At 31.9% G+C, this 11,481-nt stretch overlaps 1 protein-coding gene and 1 pseudogene across 1 annotated transcript; one reads left to right on the forward strand and one right to left on the reverse strand.

Moving 5' to 3' along the window:
• Nucleotides 1–5,714: 5,714 nt before the first annotated feature.
• LOC100797468 (argininosuccinate synthase, chloroplastic) lies at nt 5,715–8,262 on the forward strand. The gene is made up of 8 exons (XM_041015912.1): nt 5,715–5,921; nt 6,001–6,085; nt 6,379–6,427; nt 6,595–6,777; nt 6,934–7,008; nt 7,094–7,279; nt 7,372–7,460; nt 7,575–8,262. The coding sequence occupies exons 1-8, from the start codon at nt 5,870–5,872 to the stop codon at nt 8,125–8,127; spliced, it is 1,272 nt and encodes a 423-aa protein (XP_040871846.1). The 5' UTR covers nt 5,715–5,869; the 3' UTR covers nt 8,128–8,262.
• Nucleotides 8,263–8,550: 288 nt separating this feature from the next.
• On the reverse strand, nt 8,551–10,050 carry LOC102663731 (putative F-box protein At3g58860; annotated as a pseudogene).
• Nucleotides 10,051–11,481: the final 1,431 nt, after the last annotated feature.

The raw sequence follows: 11,481 nt of genomic DNA on the forward strand, positions 1-11,481 counted from the left end.
ACTTCTTGAATTCCCTATCCTTCTAGCATCAAATCTCTTCTCATCAACTTCATATTCGTTACACCCTTGAACTTGAACGTATGTGATTCACCCTTGCTGCCATTGCTTGTAGTGCCCTCGTCAGAAAATATGTTTGTGAGCTTCAAATCTTCACAGCGACAATGGTTTATGATTTGTATGAGTAGCATGGGATTTTCGATTCAAAAGGGGATTAGGGTTATGGAGGATGAAACTTCTTCTTATTTTTTCTTTTTGTGGTTGCTTTTAGCCACTAATATTTAAATATCATTAATAACATCAACTTCAAACTGACCAAAAAATCATTTTGAATTAATTTAAAAAAAGTAAAAGATTAAAATACATTTTTTAAAAGATGAAGAATCAAATTGAACAAAAAAATAAGATGGGAAACTAAATAGATTAAACTTTTTAAAATTATTTAGTAGAAATAAAAAAAGCAAAAAATATTTAAATTTTCATTTTTTTATTTGGTTGCTTAAAAAGTGAAATAAGAGAAAATAAACATATACATAAATACATTTAATTAAGTAGTAAAGTGTAACAATTAATCTTAGAGAAAAATGTATATTTAGAATATTTTTATATAAGTTTTTTTTATATATTTTCCTTATAATATTAAAAATTATAAAATAATATATTAATTTTTTACCATTTACTTTCTCATCTTACAATATAAGATGTAATTGACTAATCTATACTTATTAACAAAGTTAATTAATTTAATTATTAAGAATAATTTTATTTATAGTATTTTTTAAAATTTATTATTAATTTTATTGAAACCTATTCATCTTCTTCGATTTCCATACGAGTGAGAAAAAATTTCCATGAATACACAGCATGAATCTCCTCCACCACGTTACAGCAAGGATGATCTCTACTGCAATTTCCATCCAAGACCTGGATTGCATTCCTGGAATCAAAATCAACTCGAATGAAGGAAAAACCTCTTGAACGAGCTAATTTGATCCTAAACAGAATTGCCAATAATTTCGTATGAAGCACCGAACTTTGTCATATGTTGGCTTGAAAACCACAAATAAAGATACCAGTATGATCACGGGGATCATGCACTGGAGCATTCCAACGTAAGTCTCCCTGGTTGCAAGATGAAGTAGAAAATTGAGGAAGAGAATTGAGCATCATGTCACTACTCAGCTGGTAGGAATGGGCAAGGTTGCAAGCCTTATGAATAACATCAATCAGAGACCATGTTTCATGGCAAAAAATGGTCCTAAACAATGCTTTATGAAGTAGATAGCCTTTGTAGGATGAAGAGGAAAGTCACGAAGTAGCAAGCAGTGACAAATAAAGTAGCCCATGAACTGATAAAACGAGTGACCCATAAATAATTTTGTCTTCTTTCCTTCTCCTTTCTCTTCACATAAGAGGGGATAGCTTTTTTGTGTGGGGTACTCTCAAAAGTTTTCTTTCCTTCACCTTTTACTGATACTACAAACAAAAGAAAAGGTGAATTTAAGCAAATTTTCGTTCATCTCCCAAACTTTCCTTCCCTTTTCAATTTATTTCAAAGATGAATTTAAGAGTCCTGAGCTTAATGACTAATAATCATTAAAATAATCTCTATCTCTATTTTCTACTATCTTTGTGTTAAATTAGTATTTTTTGTTAGCAATCCACATGTCCATCCAATATGATGGGGAATGGGGATACAACACGTTAGTAATCAATCACTTTCTTTAATATTATTTCAAGAATACTTGGACATCTTTATGGTATAATCCATTTTGTGTTTTCAACTCACTTTTTATGGGTCGCTCAGTGTCATGTAGGTGCATTGTTTTGTACTCCAATGATAAAATTCATTTTGAATTTCTAACTTACTTTTAGTACAATGAATCCCATATTTTATATAAAACATTTTTAGTGTAAATCAAAATAATCATTTATATAAATTTTAGTTATCAAACAATAAATACATAAAACTAAAAATATCAAAAAGTTTAATTTATTTTTTTATCACTGCAAGTTTTTCTTTTATTAAATCACTACAGGTTAAAGTTACTCCATAAATATACAAATTACTCCCTCTATTTTATTATAATATTCATCTTAAATTATTTTATATAATTTAAGAAAAAAATATAAATAAAAGAATATTAATGTTATAAAATTAATCTTATTATCATTAATTTATTTTTTATTTTTATAGTTCGGATTTTAATAGTGTAAGAAATATAAGTAAAAATGAATAATTAATCTTACATTAAAAATAAAAATAACAATTAATATGTATCTTACACTGATTAACAAGAACGTTTTTAAGAAATGAGATTATATGTTTCAAGATGCAACGGTAAAAGAAAAAAATAAACTTCATTCTTTCCACCCACCCACACTTCATGCTACCGACTTTTAACCGTTTCAAAATCCTCCCCGTCAATGCCTCTTTCAACTTTTTTTTTTTTTCCTGTTCACATGCAATACGTGTGACGGTGGTGGCGGCGATGTGAGGTGGCGGTGACGGTGGCACGACGAGTCCTCCAAGTGTGAATTTTCCCTTTCGTATGTGGGAAGAGAGGAAAATTTCCTGTGTTTTTCTGATTTTCCCTTTTTGTGTCTCCTTGCAAATGGTTGTTGTGATTGGGTAATGGAGGAGACAGTCTTTGGCCCTTCTTTCCCTCCATTATTTGACAAATTGTGTTATTTACTTATTTATTGAATTTTCGGATTTTGTTGTTTGATTCTTATTTTGTTATTTTTTGGCGCTAGGGATGGCCTTACGTTAGGTTACTGCTCCTTTCCTTTTATTTTGTTTCTTTTATATTTTATTTTATTGACGTTGATCAGTGGAAATGGTTTAGTGAAATCAGACATGCATATGTATCTAATTGAAAAGGAAACTGTTTTGCAAACTTATATTATATTCTAGGGAGCTAGTTGATATTTATTCTTTAAATTGTTTCTTGTATTGTCATTGTTAACTGTAATAATCCATGTCTTTTATGAGTATTAAGTTTATACAGATTTTTATTTTATAAAAAAAGCATTATTAGTAAATATGTATATAAATATCTACAAAAGTGTATATAAACAGTGATAGATGGTAATATACATTAAAAAAAGTTATATTTATAAATGACTTATATAATTTTAATCTATATACATGTGTATTTAAAAAAAATGTTTGCATTTGCATATAACTTAGACATACTCACAGTTTTATGAGTTGCAATTCCATTACGATTGTATTGTAGAAAGTGCATTTGAAAATGTATTGGAACGGATTTTTTATAATGTAACAGAAAGTGAAAGAAGCAATAGTGAGAATGAAGGAAGTTTTACTCCTAGGCATGACAATTAAATCAAATTTGTGGTTACCTATCCAATCAATCCTTGATTTTGAAAAAAAAAAAAACTACTTTGACTAATGTTGGGTTCAAGTTTTCTTTGGCTTGGGACAACAAGGTTGACAATGTAACCACTTGCCCCATCTCTTCCCTGCTCTATATATAATTATAATCAAGCTTGTTTTGATTTGAACAAACAAATGAATAATTTTTTCATAAGATGAACATACTCGTCTTTAGATGAAAGACAATCTTCATTGTAAACAAATAAATATCAAACATATTCTATTAATTTTATATTTGTTTGTCGAATCTGTTTGCATATCAAGCATTGAGGGATTTAGGACCTTAAATCAATTGGTATAGTCTATTGAAATTTAAAATTAATAATAATTATAATTATTATTATGCATATGAAGATAAGTGAGAAATTAGGAGAATAAAATATAAAAAACTGAGATATTTACATGTAACTTTTCAAAACCAGTTGGTGCATTTTCACACACTCATATCAATGTAGGCCTGCCACCGATATAAGATATCACAACATACTTATATTTTATGGGAAACACTTTGAGAGTTTTGAAAGAGATGTCAACAAAGAAGAAGCTACCTAGCAAGGGAAAAAAGAAAGAAAATAAGGACAATTTTTTTCTTTCCTCTTATCTAGTTACAAAGAAAGTGAAAGTAAAGACGAAAGACATACATGTAAAATGATATAAATATTCCTAAACAAGGAATAAAATGTGATAATTAGTTTTATATTTTATTTTTCGTTTTGGAACAGCCTGGTCAAGAGTCTGCACAGGCCCAAGAGTTAGGTTCTTTTCTCTTTGGAGTAAAAGACCAGTTGTAGTTGGAAGATCCCCTCACCCATGGGAAAACATGTGTTCGCTTGATAGTGCCATAAGAAGTAACTGAGGTAGAGGGAGAGGGTCAATTCTCACCGAACATTTCTCTAGTAAGACACCATCACTAGCACACATGAGAAAAGACCAAAGGAGAGAGGAAGTTGTAAATTGCTTCTAACCTAACTGAACTCGTTCAAACTTTGTTGTTGTTGTTATTATACACATTTTTTTTTTGTATTACAATATAAAAAGTACAGTAAACAGTTATATATTTAATTTATAGCTTCATTATTTAAATATTAAAATATGGGCACTAAAAAACACATTATATATAATTAATTTTATTTATTACTCATTTTTTATTTATATATATTTTGAAAATTGTTTTGGTATAGAATTCCTCTATTGTGGCATATATATATATATATATAGTGGTATCGAGGGATAAGATATGATTGGGTAAATTCACATGAATGGTTTTTTTTTTTAATCACAGAAATGAGTAGATTTTAAAAATATTATAGAACATGTACGTTAGTGGAAGTCGTGTTTTGGACTTCACGTTGGTAGGTGCACAATTTTTTTTTAAATGCTTGAAGTCGTGATCCAAAATTGCAAAGTTCTAAAGTCATGTTTTAAAACACGACAGTATTTATATTAAGTCGTGTTTTAAAATACAATTTACCGAAAGGCAATATTTTTAAAATCTATTCATTCCTGTATTTTTTTTAAATTAATCCATTCTTGTGATTTTGTCGATATAATTATATCTTTATTTTTATATATTACATAAGATATAATTATCTCATTTTCTTAAATTCATGATATTAGATAAGATAATGATAATAATATAAGATATGTTATGAATCTGGTCGACCAAAACTTATCCTAGTAGACCAAGGTAATTAGGTTAAGCCAGACTTAACCCAAAGATGATCTGGGGTACAAAAATAAATTCTTAAATTAAAAATAATTTATTATTAATGTTTCAGATAATCAAGTGATTGGACACAAGTAATTAATATAATGAAGTTAAAATTAAATAGTTCGAGTAGTATTTGAGTTCGATTCTTAACAAAAATAATTCTTTATTAGACTTTACTTACATTTTGATTGAACTCCAAATTAATCAAGATCTCTTTCTATGATGAACCGAAGGCTCAAGACAAAAAAAATTCACATTTTTCTTTTATTCACTTTTGAAAAGTTGCTAATTTTGACGAAAAGCCATTGGTAGCAAATAACATTTTTTCTTAATTTACCCAATTATAAACTTTTGGCATATTATTATTAGTTTTGAATCTAGGAGTTTAAAATTTATATAATGTATCTATGTAATGTAACTTACCATCACGTACACTAAAAGCCAAACGGGTGCAGCTCCTTCTGGTGGATTGTTTCTTTACATGGTCCCATTCTTTTTATTTTTTTCCTTTGCATTTTTGTGGGTATGTTTCAAATTTGAAAGGAATTAATTTTTGCTAATTTGCATTTCTTAGCCTATTTTTCCTCCCCTTTCCTTTTGTATCCAATCAATCATGCCATAATGTAGCAAAAATTAAATAAATCAATCATGCCATAAAAGGCGCCACCCTAACATATACTATAATATTATATTATACAGTATACAACAACACTCTCACTCACTCGCTGTACTTGTGTTGTGTTGTGTTGTGTTGTGTAACAATGGCTCAGTTGAAAGCATCCCCTGTTACTGCTCCTTCCCTTCATACAACAGGTGCCCTTTTTTGTGAATTTGTTTCTTTTCCGAATTCCAGATTTATTACTTGTCATGCAGTTATTATAAGCAACTGCAGGTGTTGCCCTACGTGGAAAATTGAGTAAGGTTGTGCTGGCTTACAGTGGTGGCTTAGACACATCAGTCATTGTTCCATGGCTCAGGTATATATGTTATGTAGCTCTTTTTTTTTCCCCATTTTTCTATTAGAATTACTGAGCTTCTCTTTAGAAAAAAAAATGTTTTAGATCTCATTAGAATGTGTTGTAAATAGAGATCTGAGACCATTTGAGATTGTGTAGATGATCTGATGGTTTTTTACCCCAAAAAAATGCATGAGTTTTGTGATAAAGCATTGGAGAGCTAAAGTTGGTGATTCTTATCCCTGTCAATTTGCCTTTTATTTTGTAGTATTATTATAATAATAATATTTTATTTAATGATTTTGCTGTTGCAGAGAGAATTATGGTTGTGAAGTCGTTTGCTTCACTGCTGATGTTGGCCAAGTATGTTACCTTTTTCTTTTTAATTCATTCTCTGTAATCAACATTGTTGTTGTGTAAATTGTGCTATTGGAAAGGTATTTCAAGATTTTACACTTTCTGACTAGGGGAATTGGTTTATACAATTCTTGTTTAAATGCTGCATGTCATAACAAAACTAAATTTCATAGGGTATACAAGAATTGGAAGGTTTAGAAGCGAAAGCTAAAGCCAGTGGGGCTAGTCAATTAGTGGTAAAAGACTTGAAGGAGGAATTTGTTAGTGACTATGTATTTCCTTGCCTACGTGCTGGTGCAGTTTATGAGAGGAAGTATTTGCTTGGGACCTCAATGGCCCGCCCTGTAATTGCAAAGGTACTTCTGCTTGAAAAATTTCATATATTCATCTTCCTTGGTAAAGCCATTTCTTCTATTAGCTCTTAGTGCATTGTTCACTCTTTTTATATTGAAGAAAAATCCTAATGATAATGATAGTGATAGTGGAATGTACTTATCTTTTTATATTGACAGGCCATGGTTGATGTTGCCAAAGAAGTTGGAGCTGATGCCGTTTCCCATGGGTGTACAGGGAAAGGGAATGATCAGGCATGTCTTACTATTGGGCTCACACGACTTATAAATCATGTCAATTATTTTATTTATTCTAACACATTTCTATATAAACTCTTAGGTTCGTTTTGAGCTCACTTTCTTTGCTCTGAACCCCAAGCTCAACGTTGTGGCTCCGTGGAGGGAGTGGGATATTACAGGGAGGGAAGACGCTATTGAGTATGCTAAAAAGCATAATATTCCTGTTCCTGTGACAAAGACATCCATATATAGCAGGGATAGGAATCTTTGGCACCTTAGCCATGAGGTATGTTTTGCAGCTATCTTTACTATAGCACTAGGTCTATTTAGAAATGACAAATTGCTGTTTTCTAATATATGCAATCTGTGACATGGAAGGGAGATATTTTGGAAGACCCAGCTAATGAGCCTAAAAAGGACATGTACATAATGTCTGTAGACCCTGAGGATGCTCCTGATCAACCAGAGTAAGCTTGTTTCTTGTGATTTCACTTTATATATAGCCTCCAAGTTTCTGTTTTACTATTAAAGATGTTGTACTTTACAATTACATTTTTGAAAGAACTAGTTATGTCTTGCAGATATGTGGAAATTGGGATAGAGTCAGGGCTTCCTGTTTCAGTGAATGGGAGGAGGCTTTCACCAGCATCTTTACTTGCTGAGCTCAATGAGATTGGTGGAAAGCATGGAATTGGCAGGGTCGACATGGTTGAGAATCGGCTTGTAGGTATGAAGAGCCGTGGAGTGTACGAAACTCCAGGAGGAACCATTCTGTTTGCTGCAGCACGCGAGTTGGAGTCTTTGACACTTGATCGTGAAACAATACAAGTCAAAGATTCATTAGCCCTTAAATATGCAGAGTTAGTGTATGCTGGCAGATGGTTTGATCCGCTTCGGGAGTCCATGGATGCCTTTATGCAGAAGATCACGGAGACCACAACAGGTTCTGTGACTTTGAAACTTTACAAAGGTTCTGTTACTGCAACCAGCCGAACGAGTCCCTTTAGCCTGTATAGGCAAGACATTTCATCGTTTGAAAGTGGGCAGATATATGATCAAGCTGATGCTGCTGGGTTCATCAGGCTTTATGGTCTTCCAATGCGGGTCCGAGCAATGCTTGAACATGGCATCTAAGTGTTCGTTTCATTTCCACATGTACTTCATTTCATTGTCCATTTGCTTGTTTAGACTTGAAGCTAGAGAGTACTATGGATTGATAGTCGATCCGATCATCCGAACCTTAATAAAATGAATCGTATTTAATATTCATCCTGAAATTCAAGTTCAGATATTAGAAAGATCTTTGGTTTTCCTAACTATTAGAATTGATAGTAGTAATATAGAAGGAAAAGGAAAGATATTTCCTACTTATTTAGTCCCGTATGTACAAACATGGGATTGGATCCCTCTTGCGGTTTGGATAGCAAATTGTAGGAATTCAGCTAACACTTGAATAGTTCTTTTCTTTTGAACTAAAATTTGCAAATAACTTTTTGAGTATTCTAAATGATGACAATATCCAAATCTATTTATGATGCCCTTGCTTCCAATACCACGTTAAATACAACCAAATTCAATCCAAGGTGGGATTTTCTCCTGCAGTCCTCTAGCACGCTTTCTGTTTTTTCATGATCCCAAGTTTTGAAGTGCTCCCCCAGCGGTCTCAATTCCGGTTTAGTTGGTGACCTTGTGTCAATAATTATCTTCTGGAGTTCAACTACATTCTCAAGTATGTACATAACTAATTCAACTTCACATGCTGCTCCACAAAACCCAACCAATGCCAACTCTTTGAGATTGTACCCGCATTCATTGTAAATTTGCGTTCTGTTCTAAAAGATGGTTTGATATTTAGCATCTGCTACATGCAAATAAGGCAGATTCGGATCTACAACTATCCTAGCTTTTAAGCAAATGCTTGATGCACAATACAAAGAGTCACAGTACCTTGACTGTGAACCTCCATAGTGAAGGTGATGCCTTTAATAGCAATGCACAAGCAAGTGTGGTACCATCATCAACACAGGCAGCCAACTCCAAATGCTTGAGATTTTTTAACTTGGGAAGTTGACTTAGCCAGTAAAGCTGCAAATAAGACAGAAAAAATGATATCACTCTTGTTAACAAGGAAAGCAACATAGGAAGAGCAAAAATATAAGGCTATACCACTTCAGGTTCGTTTTGTGTAAGATCTAGTTTAAGCATTTTTATTTGAGGGAGAAAGCTTTCCCTAGTGAACTCCACAAAGGATCCTCCAAATGTTGCTACCACAAGACTTGAAACACTCTTAAATTCTGTGTCCAAATGGGATCCATAGTATTTGAAAGACACCAGATTCTCAGCAAAAATTTCAAGTTTTATCAGCTCCCAACACCTTACCAATTCCAGATATTTCAGCTTGAGTGATGAACCTGAAACCATCATAGTTTTTGGAACTCCCGAGTTAACCAAGCTCAACGTTTCAAGTAATGAACTACAACACAGTAAATACTCTAGCATCTCCTTGGTCACAGTAATGGATTTCAGACGCAAAACATGCAAGGAATTAAAACTTTCTAGTTTAAACAGGTTCAATGGAAGAACATATTCAAATGTATGTCCAAAATACAGCTCAAGCTTTTGAACCTTCTTTTGAATGGCAAAGTGAATCCACTTATCAACATCACACACAGTACCCACATGAAACCAAAATTTCAATCCTTGTAGAGTTGAATTCTTGAGTGAACTCAACAATTCATCGATCCAAGTTATATATGTTTGCCTTTCAGCATCATACATGATCTCCATTGCCATCTGCAATTGCCTTCCTGCAGCCTTCTTAATGTCTTTCATAATAGGTGAACCATCGAATTCCAAGGTTCCACAAAAAAAGGTTCATAAATTTCTCCATTTTCTTGAGAGGATGCTGGTCCTAGCAGCATCATTTATTGGCAATTTAGATAAAATGGCTACAGGGATTCCATCTGGTAATTGGTTGATAAGATCTCCTTCATAATCTTCCTCATTGTTAGCTTTTGATCTTTTCTGTTTATAATCTCTGCTTCCTGCATCTTGCATGATCTTTCCTCACCTAAATTTTACCAAAATTCATGGATCATCAAGATAAGGAGTAGGGAAATTGAATAACCAGCAAGAAAATTACATTGAATTTTCATCAACTGTAGGAACACATTCTATGTAAAAACACAAATGATGCAAATGTAATATTGTAACATGGCTTTTGAACATTTGTTTTTGAAAATTAAATGAATCAAATCATGACTAACAATTTCTCAAGATGTAAGAGTACTGAAGAAACAAAAAAAATGAGGATAGATACCTCGTTACTATCTTCTCTGGTGATTTGTGAATGAGACGGATATTAAGGTTATGATTGGTTTTTCATGGAATTTTAGCAAACTGATCTTAGTAATTAGGAACCCATTTCAAGTCCTTGTTTTGTGATCCACATGGAAGAACCTTTTACTATGTAAAGATCCGGAGTATGCTTCGTTGGTGAAGGACCTCAACTTTACTTTTTTATTTTTATCTTCGGGGTTCATTTAAATAAAATATACTTGGTTTGCTTAGAATTACATGATTATATTCTTAGCATGATGGAAGGTTGGAACGGGCTTTGCATTGCTTATTGTTAAACACTGCTTTCTGAGGTAAAAAAATCTGATGCCAAATCTAGATCATTGCTTTCTCTTATATTAAAATCAAATTAACGTTGAAAGAGTTGAAAAGATGAAATTTGAGTAAAATAAATTTTGAAATTAGCAAGCTACCTTGTAGAATTCTACAAAGATCTTCGTATGTAACGTTTAGAAAACTAAACCTTAGGTAGAAAGAAATTACGACGTTTTTTTTTTTGAAGCGACAACTTTAGAGTTTGCAAATTGAAAATGAGCCGTGATTCCAAGTTATTTTCACATGAAATTTAAACTCTAATGTCGTTATTTAACCGCTATTACTTGATGAAAAGTAAGCAAAAATGTATTTTTGCTATTGATAAAAATATGTGCTTTTTTATTATTTTAAAAAATACAAAAAGCTATTTACGGTAAAAATTGTATCATTAAATTTAAAGTAAATTACATTAACCCTCTCTGTATTTAAGACTTATTATACTTACATCATTTCCTTATTTTCATCCTACATTAAATTCTCCTAATTTTTTGCCATCTATTACACCCCAAACACCATAAAAAATATTAAGAGTTGTATAAGGGATGACAATGGGCAAGGTAGACGCAAGTATAGTTACCATTTACCCATCTCGCAAGATAAATATTCTTCATGTGCTCGCCCGTTATTCACACAGCGAATACTTGTGAATTTTTTTTTAATATCCATGAATATTTTTTGCAAAAATAAAAAATGGTTTAAAAATATTTTAACAAAATTATTATTTATTTTAATATTTTTTGAAAAAAGAATTTTAACTGTTACAACTAAGGTTATTCAAGTATTCTACAATCTACACAATTAAAAATGTCCATCAAT

The sequence above is a fragment of the Glycine max genome, chromosome 5 (genome assembly GCF_000004515.6).
Source record: "Glycine max cultivar Williams 82 chromosome 5, Glycine_max_v4.0, whole genome shotgun sequence".
In the NCBI taxonomy this organism is placed as follows: domain Eukaryota; kingdom Viridiplantae; phylum Streptophyta; class Magnoliopsida; order Fabales; family Fabaceae; genus Glycine; species Glycine max.